We start from the raw sequence: 24,189 nt of genomic DNA, 5'->3' as shown, positions 1-24,189 counted from the left end.
GCCATCTTCCTTCTCGCTCTAATGGGGAGTAACATGAAGATACCTGGGGTGATGACTAGTCAGCAGCTGACCCTGCTTCCTTAGCATTTTCCCTTAATCTCTCATTCTGTCCTACACTAAGACCCTGGGGTGGGGACAGCCCAAGAAACAGGATTCCCAATAAAAGAGAACACAGGACATTAAGGGAAGGAAAGAAATTTTTCAAAGGAGAAAAATAACAGGGAGCCCAAAGGGAAATCTTGGACGAGGCAGAATCTTTATCAACCCAACAGAAGAAACTCCAGGCTTCCATATCTTCTCATCATTAAAAACAGGTCCATAGCCCCTTACCCAACCCTGCCACAGACTAGGAAGTGCAGAAAGTAAGGAAGCCATATTTCTGGGGTAGGGAAAAGAGTCTCTTGAATTTTGCAACATGGCAACACCTCTGTTAACTGGCCCCCTACCTTGCAGTTTTGGCACATTCCTCCGATGAAGAGGGGGTGTTCCAGCGTGACGTTGAGGCTCCCACAGGAGATGCAGATGTCTGAGGACAGATAAGGCAGGTAGGCATCTCAGTGGGATCTGACCAATGCCTTGCCCAGTCTGGCTCAGCATGTCAAGAGGAAAAAGGAGAAAGGTGTGATTCATGAAGTGGATGAGAGGTCATGAAAGAGATGGAAAAGTTCTCCAGGGCACGAGAGTGGAAAATGCCTGTTCCCTAGATCTAGGATGCCAGTTCTTATCTCCTGGAGCAGCAATGTCTACTAGAAACAAAAACAAAGCCATAAAGGAGTGTTCACTAGAAGAAGAAGCACGGTCTCCAAACTTGGGTTATCAAGAGAATTCATCCAATGACCCATCTCCAATCCTACTTGGCCTCAAAAGGGCCCCATAGGACACAAAGAGGACAATATGGTTATTACCATGTTAAATTTAATATACGCTTTTTAAGAATTAAAAAGAAAAAAAATGTTTCATATACAATACTTTTTTGTTCTTTGGGTACTAAAATGTTCATGTTTGTTTATGATTAAGTTCATAATAAAAAAGGACATTTAAAGAACAGGGCAGAGCCAAATAACAAAAATAACCCTCTTCTCTTAAAGTTTCTGTGGAATGCACTGACATGTCTAGAGGCAGAAAACCATTGTACTCAAGAACCTTATATAAAGAAGGCAGCTTTGCAGTTCCATTTCTGGGCTTCTCTTTCAAACAGCCCTAGGAGCTAGGGCAGGGGGAGCTCATCTACTTTGAAGACAAATAGCTGGGATGGGGAAGGGTTTGGACTAGTTCAGATAGTCTGGTAGGATGGCAAATAGGATTATGGTTCTAGAACCCAGAATTCTTGGCTCTCCTCTCTTTCAGGGCTTAAAGGAAAGGACTACAATTTTGAAGCCTAATTCTTAGGGATTGGGAGAAGACCCTGCACACTTTGGGTTCTCCCCTTCCCTACCCTTCAACTAATGGGGGGATTTATATAGAGGTAACAAGGACATTTATGGATGCTTTCCCCTAAATGAGTGGGGAAATGCCTGCAGGACGGTAAAACAACGTGTCTATAAGTAGCAGTTGTATACATCGGGTTCCAGCAAGTACCTTCTAAGTAGATTCCCCAAGAAGCCCAGAAGATGGCAGAAAACATGTCATCCCAGCCACAATCCGCTCACTCACCTTCAATATTCCTGCATTTCTGCCGCACCTCATATACCAGTCGCTCTGCAGAGATACCAAAAAGCAAAGAAAGGGTCAAGGAGTAGAAAAGGTTTTTGTGGCTGTCCGTGCCCTCCGGCCTGTCAGCCCCCTCCCAAGAGTCTCCAGTAGGCGGTATATCCTGGGGCCACCGCTACCTCTTGTGCGTTCGTCAATGATCTCTTTGATCTTGGGCTTCTCTGCTGTGCTCTTTCGGGGCTTTTTGGCTGGTGGAGGTGGGGCATAGGCAGCAGCTTCAGGCTCTACTGGGGCCCACATGTCAGTGTAAACTTCCTTGTAGGGATTTCTCTCTTCTGTACAGGGAGGAGGGTGGAAGAGCTGGTTACTGGCTAACAAAATGCCGGGTAAGGAACAGAGACCCGAAGCGGGTCTCTAACCAGTCCAAGCTAGGGTTGGGCTATCTCAGGTCTATCTCTAGTTTCTAATGTCCAAACCCTCTGGAGGAGGGGGTGGGGTGGGGGTGGGGGAGCAGAAGAAGCAGGGTGAGCCCTGAGGTCCCATTGGGCCAGCTCCCCCTACCAAGCTCGTGTCCTGATTACAGAAGGAGAGGAGGGCTATGGCAACTACCATTGGTTTCCAAGTGTGAGTGCGCTCGCGCTCTCTCTCTGCCCCCTCCCCCTCCCCACTCTTCTCCCCAGTCCTTTGCCTAGTTCAAGCTCTGTCAGGCTGCAGTAGGTAGTTTGGGCCATTGGCATTTACCTTCTGGCGGCTCCAGGCCCTTGGGGCCAGAAGGCTGGAAGCCACCCAGAGCCCACTCGATCATTTGTTTGTTCTGCACTTCCACGGCCTTGGCTGTGTCACTTTCATCGTTCTCAGGGCAAGCCGGAAACAGCTTCCCAGCGCGGCTGCTGGCCACCTGTAGGGCAGCACGTTAGGGGGGGAGCGTCATAGCCAGGTTGGAGTGAGGGAGAGAATCGCAGGTGCACAGCCAGACTAGAGGAGAGCAGTGGGAGTGGACATAGCCAGGATATGGGAGTAGAAGGGGGGCGGGCGGAGCACAGATCAGGTGGAGTGAAGGAGGAGAATGTCTGAGGAAGAACAGAGTAGAAAGGGGGTGAGGTGATGGGAACAGGAGAACTGCAGCCAGAGGGCCTCACAGACCACAGACTTAGAGATAGCTGGAAGGGCACGGTGGAGGTCATCTAGTACAACCCTGATCCAAAATCGTGAATCCCTTCTTTGATGTCTTCAACAAAACAATGTTTAGCTGCTCCTTGAAGACCTCTTGTGTTAGGGAGCAAGACCGGGAGCTCACTACCTCTCAAAGTAATCCATTTCACTTTTAGACACTACTTGTCATTAGCAAGCTTTGGCTTACAATAAGCTGAAATGTGCCCAGCTGCTTCCATCCATGGGTCCTAGCTTTGCCCTTCAAGGCCAAACAGAAAAAAGTCTAACCTAAGCCGTTTGATTAGGGGGCTGTTTCACTTTTGTATCTCCTCAGAGCCAGCACGTTGTTGGCACTGAATCAATATTGGTTGATTGATCATTCTCTACCATGGTGGGCCCCTTGAAATACTTGAGAAAGATAGCTAGCAAGTGTTTTTCCCTAACCGTCAAAAATCCTGTCTTCCCCAAATCTTTTCTTCTCCAGGCTACCTACTAATAGCCCTCATTTCTTCAAAAGATCCTATGATCAGACTCCAGCTTGTTGGCTAGATACTTGAAGATCTAAGAGAGGTCTCTATTCTCTCTCTACTAGTCACCAATCTTCCTACCCTCCAACTTCAACTTTCTGGCCTTTCCCTCCCTCTCACCTTTGAGCCTCTGGCACTCACCTGAAGGACCTCATAGATGGCTTTCCGGTACATAGGCTGCTTATTATATGTGGCCTGGTGGAAGGCACTGCAGAAGGAGCTCAGTGGCATCAATTTCTCAACACAAACCTGATAGAAACACGAAGGCAACAGAGTGAAGGTTGGGCAAGAATTCTCAAGGTTTTGGAAGACCACAAACCATCACCCTGAATTAGCAAGAATGCAGGAAACAGCAAAGATTGTTAAAGACCACTCCCATACCATTCAATTTCTGATACTACCCACCTCCATCTACCCCTAAGCTGAGGTCTGCAGGTCCTGTGCCCAAGTAGCACCCTCCCCCAACAGCCACGAGCCTCTGAGAACTCACCACTGAGAACTTGCCATCTCCAAACCACATGACCCATCGAGTGCCTTCAGCTGCTCGACTTCGGCCTGTCATCCACCAGGATACAATGCGGCCAGGCCACCAGGAGAAGCCCCGAAGTTTTCCCCATACCAGTTCCCCAATGCCAAAGCCCCGGCCATCCTGTAGCCCAAAGAAGTAAAAGTTATTATTAGAATTGTCACCAGGATACCACCACCCATTCTCTCACTGCAAAAGTTTTCTCATCTACTTTCTGCAACTGTCCAAGACAGTCTCTGTGACAGACAAGGAACAAAAGGGCCACCTGGAGAAATAAAAAAATACTGGAACTGTCTAAATGTGAAAGCGAATTGAGTATATTGACAGGGTGATGGCCTTAAGGAAGATAAAAGCTTGAAGCTTGAGTGAGAGTTGGTGATTGGTGGGAGAATAGGAAGGGGAACTAGACGAGCCCAGGCAGATATTAAGTGTAGGAAAGAAGTGGACTGGGAGTATGGACACAGCATTAAAGTATTGTCGGTCAGAATGGTTTGGCTTTTCTTCTTTCTCTTTTTTTTAATTACAAAGTACACTGGGAGGGGGAGAAGAATAACTGGAAATGACTATGATATGAAAACAAAAGATGTCAATAAAATTTATTTTTCCTAAAAAGATGTGCTATACCAACACTCACCTCATATTCAGGCTCATCATCAGTGGCTTTAGCATTATTCTTGTCCCCAGCATCAGCCCCCACTGGCTCAGGTGTGGTGGCCACAGTGGGGGAAGCAGGATCAGTAGGTTGCTGTAAAGCAGGAGGACTGGCCTCCTCAACCTTCTGTGGCTCTCCAGTCCCCTGGGTTTCTTCTACCACATTCATCACTGCGATGACCTTGGCTTTCTTCTCAGCCTGAGGAGGACAGAGGGAGAAGTATCCAATGGAACTGTTGTTGCAGTTACATTGAGGTTCCCCAAGGAAAATTCAGGGCTTTTGCTTTCAGAGAGAAAATTCCCTGAATCTTGAAACTGCCAAGGGAATGGCAGGAGGATAGCCACCTCTCCTAGAAGTTGTAACAACTTCATGAACCAATTCACTTATTAAAAAATTAAAATAATACTCCCAATTATAAGCCATCCTTCTCAAATTGAATGCTACCCCCTTTATTTCCTCTCTAGGGCTCTGGGTCCTGTACTAGGACCACCAGAGAAAAAGACGGATGGTGATTTCATTGCTGGTAGTGGTTTGGCACCTGTTATCTCCTGTCTCTTTTTTTTTCCCATTAAGAAATCTAACTCCCCAGTCTCATCTTTAATTAATCTTCATATAACTTCTTAACAGGCCAGGTTCCTATTCTCTCATACTTGAAGAACCCAAGGTTTTGAGTCCCTCATAGGGCAACTTTGAAAAATTAAAGAATGGACTGGAAAAATGAGCAAACAACAACAACAAAAGAATTTGCTCATAAAAAGTTGGCAATGGCAGCAAGAGGCAAGGAAGATCAAAACATAGAAACTCAGAAGACAACAAGGTGAAAACAGCTACAAGCAAAGCCTCAAAAAAAATGCTAATTGGACCCAAGCCCAACAAGAATTACTAGAAGAGTTAAAGAGATAAGAGTGGTAGAGGAAAAATTGGGAAAAGAAATGAAAATGGGGCAGTGAGGTGGTGCAGTGGATAGAGCATCAGCCCTGGAGTCAAGAGGACCTGAGTTCAAATCCGCCCTTAGACACATGATACTTACTACCTGTGTGACCCTGGACAAGTCACTTAACCCCGATTGCCTCTCCAAAAAAAAAAAAAGAGGAAGAAAAAAGAAATGAGAATGACACAAGAAAATTATGAAAAGAAAATTAACAGCATGGTAAAGAGGCATTAAAAAAAAAAACCCTGAAGAAAATAACACCTTAAAAAACAGAATTGACCTAATGGAAAAAGAGGTACAAGATCTCACTGAAGAAAATAATTCCTTAAAAATTGGAATTGGGCAAGTGGAAGCTAATGACTCCAAGAGATATCAAGAAACAATAAAACAAAGTGAAAAGAATGAGAAAATAAAAGAAAATGTAAAATATCTTACTAGAAAAACAATTGACCTGGAAAAGATCAAGATGAGATAATTTAAGAATGATTGGACTGCCTGAAAGCCATGATCAGAGAAAGAGCATGTACATGACATTTCAAGAAATTATCAACGAAAATTGCCCCAGTATCTTAGATCCAGTGGGTAAAATAGAAATAGAAAAAAAAAATCCACCAATCACCTCCTGAAAGAGATCCCAAAATGAAAACTCCCACGGATATCATAGCTAAAATCCAGAGCTCCCAGGTCAAAGAGAAAATACTTCACATAGCCAGAAAGAAACAATTCAAATATTGTGGTGCCACAGTCAGGATCACACGAGATTTAGTGGCTTCTACATTAAAGAAGTGGACAGCTGGGAATATTCTGGAAGGCAAAGAAACTAGGATTACAACAGTGCTGAATATCCAAGAATCTAAATGCAGATGGAAGTATATTATTTGCTCTCCTTTTACTTTGTTGCTTTGTTTTATTGTTTCATTCTCTTGTAGTTCCTCCCATTAGTTCTAATTGTTCTTTATATCATGACTAATGGGAAAATATGCTTAATATGAATGTATATGTAGAGCCTATATCAGAGTGTATGCCATGGGGGGGTAAGTAGGAGGGGGAGAAAATTTGAAACTCAAAATCTTATGAAAGAGAATGTTGAAAACTAAAAATATATTAAATTAAAAAAAAAAGGCAGGGTAGCAATCTTGATCTCAGACAAAGCAAAAACAGACCTAAACAGAGATAATCAGGGAAACTACATTTTGCTAAAAGGTACCATAGACAGTAAAGTCACATTAAAAAATTTAAAGCAAGTTTCTCTGATAAAGGCCTCATTCCTCAAATATATTCTGAGTATAAAACTGAGTCAAATTTACAAAAATAAGAGCCATTCCCCAATTGATAAATGGTCAAGGGATATTAAACAGGCAATTTTCAGAAGATGAAATCAAAGCTACCTATAGTCATATTTTTAAAAAATGCTTTAAATCACTATTGGTTAGAAAAAGGTAAATTAAAATAACTCTGAGGTACCACTTCATACCTATCAGAAATGACAAATGCTGGAGGGGATGAGGGGAAAATGGGCATACTAATTAACTGCTGGTGGACTAGTGAACTGGTTCAACCATTGTGGAGAACAATTAGGGACTAGGTCCTGTGATTCTGCAATATTTTACTATCTCAAAGAGATCAAAGAAAAAGACCCATATGCATGAAAATATTGATAGCAGCTCTTTTTGTGGTGGCAAAGTTGGAAATCGAGGGGATGCTCATCAATTAGAGAATGGCTGAACAAACTGGGGCATATGATTGGGAGAGTACTATCATGCTGTAGGAAATGACAAGGGAGGTGGTTTCAGAAAAACATGGCAAGACCTATATGAATGGATGCAAAATGAAGTGAGAAGAACCAGGAGATCATTGTGCACAGAAACAACAATGTTGCAATGATGATCAACTGTGAAGGATTTGTACTGATTAACACAATGATCCAAGACAGTTCCAAAGGACTTATGATGAAAAAATTCTTTCTACCTTCAGAGAAAGAACTAATGAACCCTGAGTGCAAATTGAAGTATAATTTTCTCATGTTCTTTATTTTTCTTGCTTTCTTGGGGATATATGGCTAATATGGAAATACATTTTGCATGATTTCATATTATAATTGATATATTACTTGCCTTCTCAGTGGGTCAGGGAGGGAGAAAATTTGGAACTCAAAATTGAAAAAGAATGTTAAAAATAAATTTTAAGAGATTTTTTTTGGGGTAAAAAAAAGGAAATTACAGTGTCAGCAATATCACTGGTCCTGTCGCCACAGCCATCACTGAGGGGATTACCATTGTGGAGGAGGGGCTCATCAGCCCTGCTACCACCAACACCAAACACCCTAACCATCTGTTACCAATGGGCAGGTAAGCCCAAGAGTCCCAGGAATTACAGTCCCTCAAATCCCATACCACCACCACCTTTGATACCAGCTTGGCCCATGCATCCCCTGTTCAAGGCAGTAACACTAATGGAGATGAGACTGGGCAACTATCTCTACCCTGCCAACTTCTCAGTAGTCAAAGCTATTGAAGACACAGAAAACAAAGTTTTTAACCCCAAAGTCTTTGGCATTGTCAAATGGTTCAACATCAGAAACTGCATGGTTTTATTAATGGAAATGGCATTGAAGATGTATTAACATCTATATGGCCACTGCACCCTAATGACTACAGGTCCTTCCCTTCTAACTTGAAGCTGAAACCTCCTTTGTGTTGACTTCTGTTAGAACATGAATTCTTTTTGAGCAGGGACTGTTTTGTTTTCTTATTTTTATTCCTAATGCATAACACAATGGTTCATACAGTCTGAGAGTTTAATAAAAATTATTTTTTTTATTCCCTCATTCATTGCTGGCTAAATTCTTCTCTAGATTTTCTCTCAGAGTAGGGTCCACTAATGTATTAGCCTACCCCAACTCTCCAGGCAATCAATTTCCTGTAGACTCAACTCCCAATGGTTCGGTTTCAAACTTCGACGCTTTTCCTACTAACAGGCAGGCAACTGCACCTAGATTTCTAATGTCCAAGTCAAGCTTTCTCTGGTTCAGGTAGAAGACTGTTCTGACAGGCTTTGTGTTCCACAGTGTCCCCAATGGCTTTGAGACACTGCCCACTCGATCTCTGCCCCAGTCTGCTTATCTTCCTGCTTTTAATTATGGAATCCTAGGATCACAGATTTAGAGCAGGAAGGCCATCTGGTCCAGCCCCCTCATTTTACAAATGAGGAAACTGAAACTCAGAGAGGTTAAAAGAGATTTGCCCATGATCACACAACTAGCTAAGTCTCTAAGGAAGTACTTGGACCAAGGTCTTCCTAATTCCAAGCCCAAGTCTCTAGCAGAGATTCACTGAGAGGCTTCTCTGCTTGTGAGTCTACTGTGGATCCATCAGGAAGCAATTAGTAGCACTTTCCACAAGCCAGGCACTGTGCCAGATGCTAAGGGTACAAAGACAAAGGTTAAACAGTTCCTGCCTTCAAGAAGCTTACATTCTAATTGGTGGAGACAACACAGATAGGGAAATGATGGCCAGGCAAAGGCAGGTTTCTTGATGGAAAGGTCACACTTGAACTGTGTCTTCAAGGAAATGAGGGGTTCTAAGAGGCAGAGGTGAGGACAGTAGACTTTCTAGGCAAGGGGAAAAAACTGAGACAGGGCATGGAATACCTTGTATGAGGAACAAGGTGGCTGACCAGTAGCCAAAAAAAAAAAAAACACAAAAAACCCAAATGAAGTTGAGGAAAAGTCAGGACATAACTGAAAAGATTGAACAATAAAAGACTGTATGAAGAGGAGTGATGAGTAATAAGGCTGGAAAGGTTGGTTCCTGTTGCCAAATTCTACAATGTCAGTCTAGTTGGCACATTTCCTTTCTGGTGCATAGAAATCACAATGTCAAATTGAAGTCATCTCCCACAACACTTTCCACACCATCTCTAAAGTGTTATTTGCAACCTTGTCTTTTTTTTTCTTTTTCTTTTTTAGGCAATTGGGGTTAAGTGACTTGCCCAGGGTCACACAGCTAGTAAGTGTCAAGTGGTTGGTATGAAGCAGAATTGGAACTCAGGTCCTCCTGACTTCAGGGCCAGTGCTCTATCCACTGCGTCACCTAGATGCCCCCAACCTTGTCTTTCTTCTGTGCTGCTGTAATTCACATTTAATCCTTGTCTTTGAAACCTTCCCACTGGTTCCCCTATGACTTTGAATATCAAGAAAATATTCTTGACTGGAATTTTTTAAGGTCCATTTTAATCCCCTTTCATTCCTCCAAGGATTTGGGAAATGTCATTTAGCAAGCTTTTAGTGATGTCCCTTCTAGCTCTAAATCTTTGACTCTATTATGTATCAAACACCTTAGAGATATAAATACAAAACGGTCATTTCCCTCTAGGTTATTATATTTCCTTGGAGGAATACAGCACTTACTCATTAAGAAGGTCTTTATTAAGTTGGGGATGGTAAGACACCATGGGTAATGGTGATACAAAGACAAAAATAACATAGACCCTGTCCTGTAAGAATTGACATTCTTAGGGGGAAAAATTATGTGTAGATAAGTGAATAAATTAGAAAATACACAAAGTAATGAAGGGATTGTGGTAAACTAACCACAAAGATGGGCGAGAGATGAGAAAAGTTCTCCTAGAAGAGAATGTGAAATCAGTCAGCAAAGAGAGGATGAAGTCAAATTGTAGAAGATTTTAAATGCTCATCAGAGCATCAGAGGCCTTTGAATTTTATCCTAGAGGAAACTGGGAGTCATTGAAACTTCCTAAGTTATATACATGTACACTGAGAGGTATATTATACAAAGTATCACCAAAAGTCATTCAAAAGGAAGAGAACACTGGCAGTAGGAAAACCTAACCTGGAGGGAAGGGGCATCCAAACAGTTTCCCGAAGGGGTGGAGAGTGGAAAAAGTTTAAGAAGCCCTGCAGGAAAGGAGAGATTCTAAGTCCTGGAAGATGAGGAGGGAGAAATTCTAAACAAAGGGGATCACTTATGCAAAGATAGGAGAGGTGAGAGATGGAATGTTGAATACCACAGGGGAAAGCTAGCAGTCCAATTTGACTGGAGGGAAGAAGACATGGAGGTACATGAGGAAAAAAAAAGATGGGTACATGGAAAGACATACATGAACTGATGGGACTGAAGTGAGCAGAATCAGGAGAACATTGTACACAATAATAGCAACATTGTTTCGATGACCGACTTTGATAATACTTAACTCTTCTCAGCAGTACAAGGATCTGAGACAATCCCGAAAGACTCAAGATAGAAAATGCTAAGCACATCCAGAGAAAGAACCATGCAGTCTGGATGCAGATCGAAATATACTATTTTCTTTTTGGTTTTTGTCCATTTATTTATTCTTTCTCATGGTTTTCCTCTTTGGTTCTAATTCTTCTTTACAGCATGACTAATGTGGAAATGTTTAATATGATCGTACTTGTATAGCCTATATCAGATTGCACACCAATCTTGGGGAGGGCAAGCAGGAGAAAATTTAGAATTCAAAATCTTATAGAAGTGAATGTTGAAAACTGAAAAACAAATAAATGAAATTTAAAAGAAAGACAGACAAATAGAAAGAAAGAAGCTAAATTGTAGAGGGGCTTTAAATGTCAGGCTGAAGATTTTATCTTTTATCCTAGAGGCAGTAGGAAGCCATTGAAGAGTTTACTCTCTACAGTCACCTCCATATCTCAATTCAAACACTATCCTCAACATAAAACAGTCCTTAAGCGGAAAAGGTGTGTACTCACAACTACCTTCAAAAACAAAAAACGACACAGGGTAAGTCTAATTTCTTTGGGCATAAGTTACTTCCTTTTTTCTTTACTTATGCCGTCTCCTAAAGTTTGCCTGGAGGACACAAATGAAAACTCTTGCTCCCCAGCACCATGCCCTGCACTCAGAGGGCACTCAAATATTAATTAAGGATGACTCACGGGGAACCTCAACACTCACTCATAAAAGGGGATAATGTGTACTCTTCCCCCACAGACAGATGGAAGAATAAAAATGCTTGTAGACAGGGGAGGGGGGAGGGCCCTCGGCTGTGGATTCAGGGCATTGAGTACACTTCAATTATTTCTCCCTCCCCAACATTCCTACATTTAGTTACCTAGTATGGAATTTACCCTCAATTCTACTATTTGCCTGCACGTGGAGCATGCTTAGACAACGGCACTGGCATTACGGTCTCTCAAACTTCTCCCTTCCTCTGCTCTCTTCTCTCATTTCACCCCTTTTCTTTGACCTTCCTGGGAACCTATAGGAGATTCCATTCTGCCACTCTTACTGGAGGAACAAACTTCTGCCTCAAGGCTCCCCTTCTAAAAAAGATGGTCGGGAAGAGGCAGCGGGCTCAGGCCCTAATGACCTGACCTACATTAGGCCACTGACCTAGAAGACCCAAAAGATCTTTTTGCTCAAAAGTTAATGAGCCACTGGGGCCCAACGGCAGCACCTCTCTCAGTCAATGCAGAGGACAGAAGAATGGGGGAGGGGTGATGGGGGGAGGAGAGGGTCTTCCCATCAGCCTGAGAGAATAGACGGAAACTTTCTTACTTGAGGATGGTCAGAGAACGATGAAGTACATGGGGTGGAAAGAAAAAAAGAAAAGATTTTTCTCTCAAGCCTGGGAGTTTGAAAGACAGCACTGATAGGCCCTCCTGTTCTCCATCACTACCATGGTGAAACGATTTATTTCCACAAGTCTAACTTGACTACCTTTTGCCTTGGCTAAGAAGGCCTTAAAGGGAATTGTGCTTGACAGAAACCTCTTTGCTCTATCTCCACAAGCCTTTTGTCTTTTCTCAGATTTTCCCTGCTAAGCTCTTGAAAATTCTTCCCCTCAACTTCCCCAGCCTGCCAGGCTCAGTGGCTGATATCTGCTGGCTAAATGTAGTAATCCCAGTCCACCAAGTACAAAAAGTAGTGTCTGCCCCTGGGTTGGATAGGCTGTCACCTGAGAGACTGCAGTGGAAGCTTGTAGCCACAGTGGAGGTGGGGAAAGAAGAGAGCAAATAGTTGGAGGTGGGGGTCTGAACAGTGGGGAAGAAGCCGATTTAGGGGAGTGGGGGGTTGGAGGAGGGGATAAGAAGGAAAGGCTGCAAGACAAGAGAGCAGGGCCCAAGGGGCAAGTTCAAGGGAATAAATCCTTCAATCCTTACATTTTTCAACCCCACCTCAGGGTGCCTAGTAAACAATAGCTGGGAAAGAAAGACAACTCCTCTCCCCCACCTTCATCCCATTCAGATTGATGGCTACCATTTCACATGCTTTTCATGAGCTCAATTAACCCTCAACCTGGATTCCATTTTCTACCAACATGGCAGGGAGAGGAAATCAGGCACAAGCATGCATCTTTCAGGCCCTCTTCTCTCTCCCCTGCCTTAATGCACCAACTGGCACAACCAAGCTTCAAGGCACTGGCCAGTCAGGCAATGCTAGCAATGAGCCAGCAATTCACACACCAAGCGCTAGCCAGCCCCAACAATACCAACCCCCATCATCTGTCACCCCCAGTCAGCTGCCTGCTGACATCAGTACAATCCACTGTGTGAATCCCTGGATCCCCCCCTCCCCCCCCTGCCACCCCCAACCTCCTTGGTTCTCCAGTGGCAGCAGCAGTCAGGGTTCTGTTGTTCACCATCCCCAGCCCTCGACATGTCAAGAAAGCTCCATTCATCCTGATTTGGATCCCACCACTGCCCCTTGAATTTGACTCTGGGGCCCTCTACCCAGGCCTTTCTTCCCTCACCAGGCCCCTGTGGCAGAAGAGCTCTGCTCTACTATGCCCACCCTTGTTAGGAGTCAGGACCTCCCTCTCTCCTTCCCTTGCTCTTATCTGACTTGGCTCTTGCTCCAAGAACTCAGGAGTGGTGGAACTCCTGAGCCCAGCAGGGCCAACCACAGGCGCTGTCTCACCAGTCTCCATCCCCACCAGCCCCCAATCCCCAAACACAAGTCAGCAGGTTAATAGCAGGAGATCAGAGTGAACCTTAGATCAGCTATATAAATGTCAGCTGTTATTACTATTGTTGTTTCTCACACTGAGCCCAGCAAAACATGAGAAGAAGCTGTTCCCATTTAAACCCCAGGTCCCGCTCAGTCCCTTGCCCACCCTGTGGTCCATATCCACTCCTCTGACTGTGTTTCTTCCCCAATTTTCCATTCCCTCTCCTAGACCATGCTGCTTAGCCTGCCAGCCCTTTAGCCTCGTGGCTCTGCCCTGGCTGACTCCGTGGGCAAAGTCAAAGGAGTCCAGAGAAGTGACGATTGGCTGCTGATCCAGTGCTAGCTGAGCTTCTCCAAAATAACTGAGCCAAAATTTGGGGGGAAATTACACACCCCTTCAAGACAAGGGGTGGCAAATCTTAATCTTTGCAGAAATGCCAAGAGACTTCCCATCTCCTCCCCCAGCCTGGCCCCTCTGCCCCCCCCCCCCTGCCCCAACCCCCTGTACACTCCAGTGGTCAGCCCAAGCACCTACCCATAAGGCCAGGTGCAACCTCTGTCTGGTCCAGCTCAGGTGTGAGCCCTCTTGGCCCAAAAGCTCAGACTGTGGCCGCCCGTCTTGGGGGAGGGTAAGGGGGGAGATGGGGCTGGGGGCGGAGGGGTCCAAAGGGGGGGGAGGTTGGGGAGAGGGGGGAGGGCCTGAACATTTTCTTTGTCTAGGAACTCCAGGTCACGTGGGTCCAGCTGGAGTGTCTGGTTGGCTGGGAAAAGGACCGGGGGAGGGGGCCGGCTCACAGACGCTGGCAGCGGGCCAGCCCCCTCTTGTCTGGTCTACCAGGGGTGGAGTATTCAGGCACAGGGGCCTGGGGACAAGGGCTAAGGGGGCGGATCCCTCTCCTTCCAGGGGGAAGGGAAAGCCCCTCCCCCACCCAAAGAGGTCTTTCCACTCCCTCCCCCCACTCCCACTTCTGGAAGAGATTAACGGAGAGAGCCTGGGGGCCGGGCAGGGATCCCACGGGGAGGAAAGGAGGCCGGGAGTGGGGCAGAGACAGAGCCAAGGAGGCTGGGAGCTGGCCAGCTAGCAGGATGGGCCCGCAACCTTCCCGTAGGTCACCTGGGTGCAGGGAGAGCCCAAGGCCCAAGAGAGAGGGAACCAGGGAGGGAACTGAAAGTTGAGTTAAGAAAGAAAGTGAGGCTGGAAGAGGCGGAACAGGAAAAGAGACCTCTTGGCAAGCGAGAGGCCAGGAAGGCAGCAGGAAAGCCCCAAGAATGCAACATCAGCAAGCCCTAGCCATTTGAGTTGGAGCCTTGGGAGGAGAAATGAAGGGTCACTGCTAAAAGAAAGCCTCTTACTTCGTACAGCTTGAACTTTCGATCTCCAGAAGCAGAAGATGGGTTACCAGTGACAGCTTGCTCCTTCACAGGGCTTGACTTTCTAAGTTTGCTTATGCCTTGCCAGGTCCCCAAACTCTTTGGATCCCTTAGACTTAGTCCCTGTTACTCCAGACCCCTGTTTTCCCATTAGGGTGGGGCATGGTATGTTTTGTCTAGAAAGTTCTGAGTGAAGTATTCATGGAAATACAGTCCTATTCTAATTTCTCTGAAGCATCCTTTTTCCTGATTCATCAATTATTATTAAGGGATCATAAGATCATCAATTTAGAACTGGAAGGATCTTAAAGGTCACCTAGTCCAACCCTCTCATTTTACATATGGGGAAACTGAGGTCCAGAAAAATGTGACTTGCCCAAGGTCACACAGGTGACTGAGCCAGTGGCTCAGCTAGTATTCAAATCCAACATATGACCCAACTGCCGGGGAGCCCGAGATTCAAGTCAGGAGGATTCTTGGTTACATCTTAGGTGAGAAGGCTAGACCTGAAAAAGAAAGGATCAGGTTTCTCTCACTCTCCAGTTTGGTATGCCTCTATCTGTAGTAACTTCAGGGAAATCTCTTAAAAAAAAAAAAAATAAACAAAGAAAAAAACAACAACAACAAAACAAAAAAAAAACACCCAAATATGTATGTGTTGTATATATTATATATGTCTGCCCCAAAGTGGGTTAACTGGGTCTCTTCTAGAAAAGGTACTCGGTGTACGATATAGTTATCGGTATAGGACAGCTATTTCCAGCAAGTTTCCACATTGTGGGGTCTCAAATAAGGGTCTACTATGTGTTATTAGCATAGCGCAAAAGGGCTTAGAGATGGGGGTAGGAGTGGCAGAACTCAAAAGACAAAATATGAGCCCTGTCATCATGTGGATTATTAAAACTTCAAATTGATAAAACACTCAAGATTAAATCTACTTAGGACAAGATGTAGTCTGTGAAAAGATAACTAACAAAACAGAGGCAGTAAGGAATTTGATGGGGAAATGGTTCAAAATATAAACAACCTGTACCCTAGGAGGTCAGAGGTGGGGCTTGAGCTGGGCTCTAAAGGATGGAAATACTGGGAACAGTAGAGAGGTAGAAGGAGCATTTCAGGAGATAGAGAAAAAGTAAAGGCTAGCCAGAAATGGGCATTATCTGAAGATAATGGGGGGGGGGAGTGGGAGGAGTTGATGATTTGCTGAACTGGAACAAAAAGTCTGATTAATCAATAAGCATTTATTTAAACACTACTGCTCAGGGTATCCCTAAAGTCTTAGTGCAATGTACACTTTAATTGCTTAAAACTGCACTAAGGCGGGAATTGTGTTAGGCGCTAAGGATACAGAACCAAAAATGAAATGGCCACTGCCCTAGAGATAGGAGATGGAATGAGGAACAGCAAGATGCTGGTTTGGCTGGTTTGCAGAGGGCATGAAGTAAAGTAATGTTAAATCATCCTAGAAAGATAGGCTGGAACCAGATGGTAAATTGGGGAATTATTAATTAGAAAGTTGGGAAATAGGGTCAGAATCTGGCACCATAGATTTTTAATTACAAAGACCCTGAGAACCATAGAGTCCGATCCTTTCATTTGACAAATGAAGAAACTGAGGTACAGAGAATCTAACTGATTTGCCCAGGTAGTAAATGGCAGAGCTGGACTTTGAACTCAGGACTTGAAACTCCAAGTTGAGTGTTCTTTTCATTGAATTATGCTAAAGGTTTAGAAGTGGTTGATCTATGGAGAACTTTTGAAGAGTGTAAATTTTTAGGAAAAAAAAAAGTTAGTGTTCTTCCCTCCCAACCCACCTCCAATGTATATATTGCTAGAAAAGTATGTCCTAGTTTTATGGGTGGAATGTTATATTTTAGTTATTCTCACTTTGCCTTCTATTTAGTAACTGTTTCTAATTAATAGTTCAAACTAGGAATTCTTAACCTAGGGTCTGTCACTAACTTGTTTTAAAAAATATTTTTACAAATATATTTCAAGATAATTGGTTTCTTTTGTAACCCTATATATTTTATCAAATGAGATAATACAAGTAAATCTCTTTGCAAACCTTAAAGCACTATATAAACATTAGATGTTATTATCATCATTTATTTTATGCATTTAAAAAGCATTCTTCTGAGAAGGCCTCACCAGATTGCCAAAGGGGTCCATGGTACACATACAAAAAAAGATTAAGAACCCCTGGTTTAAAAAAGAAAGAGGGAAAGAAGGAAGGAAGGAAAGAGGGAGGAAGGGAAAAAGGGGAAAGGAAGGAAGAAAAAGAAGGGAGTGACAGAAGGGAGGCAGAAAGGGAGAAGGGAGAAAAGAGGAAAGAAAGGAGGGAAAAGAATGGAAGGAAGGAAAGAAAGAAGGAAGAAAGAAAAAAATTGTACTCTACTTAACAAAAACACTGACTGACAGAGGATGATTCTCAACTCAATCCTTATCACCCTTAGTTAATGTGACTTGGCCTTGCCAGTTTAACACCCTTCCTCCCATGTATACACCTACTAATAGGAGCTCCAAAAGCAACCGAGGCTCTGGGAACAAGGGAGTAGACTGTGAGCTCCCTTTCTTGCCCTCTCCTCATGGATGAAATTGAACCCCACACAGCCCTGAGCTTCAGCCTTGCCATCCTGGAGAGGAGCCAAGCACTGGAGAGGACAGCAAAAGCACATCTTGATATGCTGGCTACCTACAGAAAGAAATGTAACCCAATCCAGATTCTCAACTAAGGAATCTCAGGCCTGAGGGAAGAGACTGATGCTGGGATATTCTTGCCAAGACAAGTGATTTGTAACCAAACCGACATAAGGCAGGAAAATGACAGGAGGCAGGAGAAAAACTACCTGACCCCTTCTAGGACTGAAGGTATTTTGAGGGGAAGAATGAAAAAAATGGCATTCCAGGTCTCTTCAACTTGGCTTGGAGCTATAGGAAGACAGGCACACGGATATACTGTTGGGGGATCTTGGAATTAGTCCAACCTTTTTGGAGAACAAGATTCAGAATTAGCCAGCAACTTTCATACCCCTTAACCCAGGGATCCTACATGTATGTAGTCTCAAGGAGGTCAAAGAATAGAAAAACCCCCAAATAGACCAAAACATTCAGCCTAACACTTAAGCAAAAAACAAAAACAAACAAAAAATATGGTGACACAGTGGGTGCCCATGAATTTAGGAACAGCTGAATAAATTGTGGTATATGAACGTCAAGTAATATTATCACTGCTCTGTAAGAAATAATGACTATGAAGAATTCAGAAAAACATGGTAAGGTTTACATGAACTAACACAGAATAAAGCAGAACCAAGAAAACAATATATATTAACAGTTTTATTTGCAATTGTATAAATGAAAACAATACTAAAAAGCAGTTGAACTCAGAATAATAACCATGACTAATCTTAGTCCTGGAGAACAGATGATGAAACACATTTTCCTTGTCCTAGTGGTGCTGGGGGGTGGGGAATGGGGATGAGGAATGGTACATTATACTGTCAGAGGGGGTCACTCCCTGGGTTAGCTTAGCTTAACTTTTGCTTTGTTACAAGGTAAGGTTCCATAAGAGTGAGAGGAATATTTTGGGAAATGATTATTGTGTAAAAAACAAAAGACATCAGTAAAACTTTAAAAAAAAAAAAACAGCTTATAGGGTTGAGAGCTGGAGAAGACTTTGGAAACCATGTAGGCCAGCCCCCTCACTCTAGCATGGAGGAAAATGGGGATCAACGAGATAAAATGATTTGCTCTGGGTCTCCATAGGTTCCTTATGGAACATATCTGGGATTTGAACCCATGCTTCCAGGTGCCAAGGCTGGAGCTCTTTCCACTCTATCACTTTGCCTCTTTTCTGTCTCTTCTTATTGTTGCCATTTCTACTGCTGCTTGAGAAGACAGGAGTGGCTAGAGGTCCAAAGATGTATTCCATCACCACTAGATAGTGTAAAAGTGTCTTGGTAACTCCAGTTTTTCTTTTTCCTCTTCTCCATATGCATGGTATGAACCTCAGTTGTTAGTAAAATGCATCTTTAACTGAGACTTTCCAGACACTGGAAAAAATTTATTTATAAAGGGAAGAGCATGACTAGCCCAGGTGGGTAAGGAATAGCAAACCTGGCTCCCCCATCTGCTACCTTCCTGTTTCCCTTCATCAGCTCAGTTCGCAGCTGGAGGTCAGAATGATGATTTTGCAGAGAAGGCTTGAAAGTCAGAAGACCCCATGCCTGCAGCCTCCCAGGACACTGGGAAGGATCAATTGCTTTTCTAGTGATGAGCTAAGGGAACTTGCTGCAGATAGAACTAAGAAACATTGACACCCCCTCTGGCAGGAATCTAGGAAGTTATGTAAACAAGTCAGACCTTGCAGGGGGAGGAAAGCACTGTGGGAAGATCAATCCAGGGCAGTTAAAAAAGCACTTCCCTCCAAATAGGAGTGAAAGGGAAAGAAAGTATTCTATTCTCCTTCCCATCTCAACCAGTGGTCCACCCAGGATGTCTGGCTATCTTCCTGCCACCATTGGCCAACATCTCCCCACCCTGGCCAATACACTCAGCACCCAACCTGGACCTCTGCACCATGGACTTCTAGAATCTTTGCTCCAAGTGCTTGAAAAAAGCTGCTCTGCTCATTCTGGGGGCTCCTGCCCTAAGATCCAGCCTTTTCAGTCAGAGACTGAGAGAGTGCAAAAGAGTCCATTTTATCTAGATGGCCCAGACACTACAGATCACCATTCATTCACCTTGCATCCTATCCAGCTATTCACTCAGGCCACTTAACTATCTGCCAGCCTCCCTCCCCATTCCTTCCATCTCTTGTTCTGGGGACAGTAATCAAATCAATAGCACCATGGCTTCTGGAAAACACCTTAAAATAGGCTATGCATCAACTAGACACCATCCCTGTGACTTCCTCAGACCCAAATTCCTTCTCCCAGTTCCCATGCCCCTATATGAGTATTCTCCTTTAGACTGTAAGCTCCATGAGGTCACGGGGTGTCGTTTTTTTATAGCTGTATCCTCAGGGCTTAGCCTTGGTCTAGTGCTTAGTACATAGTAAGCACTTAATAAATGCTGGTTAATTAATTCTAGGAAACCTTGACTGGTAATAGAAATTCACATCCTTGTTCACCCTTAACTACTCCTTTCAGTACAGTACACCTCAGAACTTGAAGAGGAATAATGAAAAACAAACAAACACAAAACACTAGAATAAGCTCCTTGGAGGCAGAGATTGTTTCATTCTTTGTATTTGCAGTCCCAGTGCCTAGCACAAGATAGTAGATAATAAATGCTTGTAGATGGATTGATTGTTATTTGGAATCAAAGAACTTCAGTTCAAAACCTGATTGCTACTTACTACTGACATGATCTTATTTCCCTACTAGGGGCCTTAATTTTCTCATCTGTAAAATGAGAGGGGTGGATCACAACCCTTTCCTTCCCTTAGGTTCTCAATCTCAGAATTATCCTCAACTCTTCACTCTCTCTCTCACTTCAAATAGCCAATCGGTTGCCAAGTCTAATCAATTTTACCTTTGCAACATCTCTCACTCCCCCCTTTCCACCCATAGCCCACCACCCAAGTTCAGGCACTCATTACCTCAGCCTAGAGGGTTCCATTAGCCTCCTAATTGGTCTCTTTGCTTCAAGGCCATCCAATAGCAAAGTACCAAAGTGCTTTTCCTAAAGCACAGGTCGACCACGCCATTCCTCGGCTCAACAAACTCCATTGGCTCCCTCTTATCTCACAATGGCCAAATACAAAACTCCTCTGTTTGGCATTTAAAGCCCTTAAATATCTAGCCTTAATCTGACTTCCCATGCTTATTACACACTACTCTCCTTCATGCATTCCACAGTTCAGCCAAATTGGACTTCTTGTGGTTCCTCACACAACATTCCATCTTCTGGCCTTTGCTGGAATATTCTTATTCCACACTGCATCTGTTAGAATCCTTAATTCCCTTCAAAGTTCACTTCAAACACCACCTTCAACTAGAAGAAACTGCTAAGCAAAACAATGGATACACCTTTCCTTCCTCCAGCAAGAAACGTGCCTTATTTTTATTTGACTACATCATACATATACTTAATATATATGCATGTTGTCTCCTCCCACAGAAGATAAACTCCCTGAGGGCAGGCATGCTTTTCCTTTTGTCTTTATAAGCCAGTACCTCACACAGTAAGTGGCTCCTAGCAAGCAATTAATAAATGCTAAAAGAGGTCCCTTCGAACTCTAGACTTAGAGTTCAGGCCTGCACTTGCAAATTTCCCAAAAAACAGGTGCAGAACCAAAGATCCATTAATTTGTCTTAATTTGGACATCCTTCCTCCCATTTTTATCCACCATCTCCCCTCTGGGACCCTCTGCACCAAACCCAGAAAAATGCTTCCCTCAAGGCACAGTCCCCAAGGAGGGCAGATGTGGCCCTTCCATCTCAGCCTCAGGGCAAATCCACACTTCTGGTTTTTGTGGCTTTTTTTAATACATTTTTAATCAACCTAGTTAACTCTCAATCCTCATCCTTTCACTTTGGCCTGACACAACTCCTTAGATGAAGAATTTGACTACAAGAGCTTACTTAGGTTTCTTCAATTTAGACTGTTTCTAGTCTAGTGGCTATCAGCTACTTTTGTTTACAAAAGTTACCATAATGCTGGTGCCTGACCTTAGTAACCTATGTTCCTATTTCTTATCTTTTACTCTCAGTCACAAAACAGATTCCTTTCCAACATATGAGGCAGTATGGCGTAGTAGATAGACCACTAGACTGGGCAGTCAGGAAGAACCTTGCCTTAGGTAATTTCTAGGTGTATGACCCTGGGCTAGTCACTCAACTTTTCTTACCTGAAGGTACCACATCTATAAAATGAGGGGGTTTGCCTCAGTGTCCTTCTGGGACCCCTTCAACCTCTAAGCCTATGACTCACTGTAATTAAGTCCTCAACAGAAATATGCCGACTGTTATAAGAATATGAATCATTCCGCAAATAACAAATGGTTAAAGGATATGAACGGGGCAGCTAGGTGGTAAAGTGGATAGAGCACCAGTCCTGGAGTCAAGAGGACCTGACTTCAAATCTGGTCTCAGACACTTGATACTTACCAGTTACGTGACTCTGGGCAAGTCACTTAACCCTGATTGCCTCAGTGGGGAAAAAAGAGAAGAAAAGAAAAAAAAGGAAATGAATAGGTAATTTTCAGATGAAGAAATTAAAGCTATCTATAGTCATATGAAAAAATGTTCTCAATCACTATTGATTAGAGGAAATGCAAATTAAAACAACTCTGAGGTACCACCTCATACAAGTAGATTGGCTAATATGACAGAAAAGGAAAATGACAAATGTTGGAGGGGGCGTGGAAAAATTGGGACACTAATGCACTGTTGGCAGTTCTGGACTGATCCAACCATTCTGGAGAGCAATTTGGAACTATACTAAAGGACTATAAAACTCTGCATACCCTTTGACCTAGCAATACCACTACTAGGTCTGTATCCCAAAGAGATTTTTTAAAAAAAGGACCTATATGTACAAAAGTATTTATAGCAGTTCTTTTTGTGGTAGTAAAGAATTGGAAATTTAGGGGATGCCCATCAATTAGGGCATGGCTGAACAAGTTGTGATATATGATTGTGATGGAATACTATTGTGCTATAAGAAATGATGAGCAAGATGTTTTCAGAAAAACCTGGAAAGATACATGAACTGTTGCAAAGTGAAGTGAGCAGAAACAGAACAGTGTATATAGTAGCAGCAATATTGTACAATGATCAATTGTAAATGACTTAGCTCTTCTCAGCAATACAAAAATCTGAGATAATTCTGAAGGACTTAATGATGAAAAAATGTTATCTGCCTCCAGAGAAAGAACTGATGGAGTTTGAATGCAGATCAAAGCATATTATTTTTTACTTTATTTTATTTGTGGTGGTGGTGTTTTTTGTCTTCTTTTTCATAACATGCCTAATTCAAAAATATGCTTTGTGTGATTGCCCATGTATAACTTATATCAAATGCTTGCATTCTCAATGAAGGCAGAGGGAAGAGGAGGAAGAGAATTTCAAACTCAAAACTTTTTTTAAATGTAAAAAATTGTTTTTATATATAATTGGAAAAAATAAAATATTTAAAATTTTAAAAAGAATTATGCTAAGTAGGTTTAATAAGACAAGGGAAACAAGTGTATTCTTAATCAGTCAGTCAATGAAAATTTATTAAGTGCCTACTATGGGCTAAGCCCTGGAGATACGAAAACAAGCAAAAGATAGTCCCTGACTTCCAGGAATTCAATATCCAATGAGGGGGACAACAAGCAAACAAATATATATAAAGTCAAGCTATATAAAAGGGGGGAAGGGAATAATTAAAAGAGGGAAGGCGCTAGAATTAAGGGGGGGTGTGTGCAAAAAGCTTCCTGTGGAAGATGAGATTTTGATGGAACTTGAAGGAAGATAGTAGAGTGTAGGCGCTCCTCTTCAAGCATTGTCTCCCCCAATTAGAATATGAATTTTTCAGAGGCAGAGGCTGTCTCAGTTTTGTATTTGTATCCCCAGTGCCTAGAACAACACCTGGAACACAGTAGGCTCTTAAATGCTTTCATTTATTTATTTTTTTTTATTTGGTTAGGAAATGGGGTTAAGTGACTTGCCCTGTCACACAGCTATTAAGTGTTATATGTCTGAGGTTGGATTTGAACTCAGGTCCTCCTGAATCCAGGGCTGGTGCTCTATCCACTGCACCACCTAGGTGCCCCTGATGCGTTCATTCATAAATCCAATTTTGGATGTGTAGACATGTTGGCTTTGTGTCCATCCGAGTTCTCTCCCATTTGGAAATTCCTTCAAGACAGAGATTTATGTCTATTTTTCTCAGTGAACAAAGACCACAAATTAAGATGGATCAAAAGACTTGAGATGATTAAAGGCAAAAGTTCAAGGAGCTACTAAAACATCAAGGTCTGGGAAAAGATCCCCTTTTTAATAGAGGCTATTACAACAATCTACATAACATGTATGTCATGCAATGTATCCCACCATTTAACTTTTTTTTATTTAAATTCTATTTTTTTCAATTCACAAAAATCTAGTTTCTCTCTCTCCACTAGAAAAAATAAATTAAGAAAAAGAGATCAATGATATTTTAATTGCTAAATCCACTGCACATTAATTGTTGATAGGAAACATTTCTACAAGGAATATATGCTAAAGGATGATTTGTCTGTATTCAGGATCACACATTCAGAGCTAGAAGCAACCTAAGAAACTATTTAGTCCAGTGGTTTCAAGCTCAGATAGAAATGGATCCCTGCTGACCACATACTGACTTAGAAAACCACAAAGTAACATGATATTCTATTGTATTTTAATAGATTTTGTTAAACATTTCCCAATTATATTTTAATCTGTTTAATCTGTCTA

The 24,189-nt window shown here is 42.9% G+C and overlaps 1 protein-coding gene across 1 annotated transcript in view; it reads right to left on the bottom strand.

Annotated features, from left to right (window-relative positions):
- DNMT3A (DNA methyltransferase 3 alpha) overlaps positions 1-24,189 on the bottom strand; it is a 96,205-nt gene that overhangs the window by 14,324 nt on the left and 57,692 nt on the right. Inside the window, exons 6-12 of the mRNA XM_027850369.1 lie at positions 4,490-4,705; positions 3,820-3,978; positions 3,471-3,578; positions 2,392-2,548; positions 1,830-1,985; positions 1,654-1,698; positions 447-526 (exon numbers count right to left, since the gene is read on the bottom strand). Coding sequence (XP_027706170.1) covers positions 447-526; positions 1,654-1,698; positions 1,830-1,985; positions 2,392-2,548; positions 3,471-3,578; positions 3,820-3,978; positions 4,490-4,705 — 921 coding nt within the window. The remainder of the gene's footprint in view (positions 1-446; positions 527-1,653; positions 1,699-1,829; positions 1,986-2,391; positions 2,549-3,470; positions 3,579-3,819; positions 3,979-4,489; positions 4,706-24,189) is intronic.

The sequence above is a fragment of the Vombatus ursinus genome, unplaced genomic scaffold, assembly GCF_900497805.2.
Source record: "Vombatus ursinus unplaced genomic scaffold, bare-nosed wombat genome assembly UNPS02009062.1, whole genome shotgun sequence".
Classification (NCBI taxonomy): domain Eukaryota; kingdom Metazoa; phylum Chordata; class Mammalia; order Diprotodontia; family Vombatidae; genus Vombatus; species Vombatus ursinus.
This window is presented reverse-complemented; position numbering and strand designations above follow the sequence as displayed.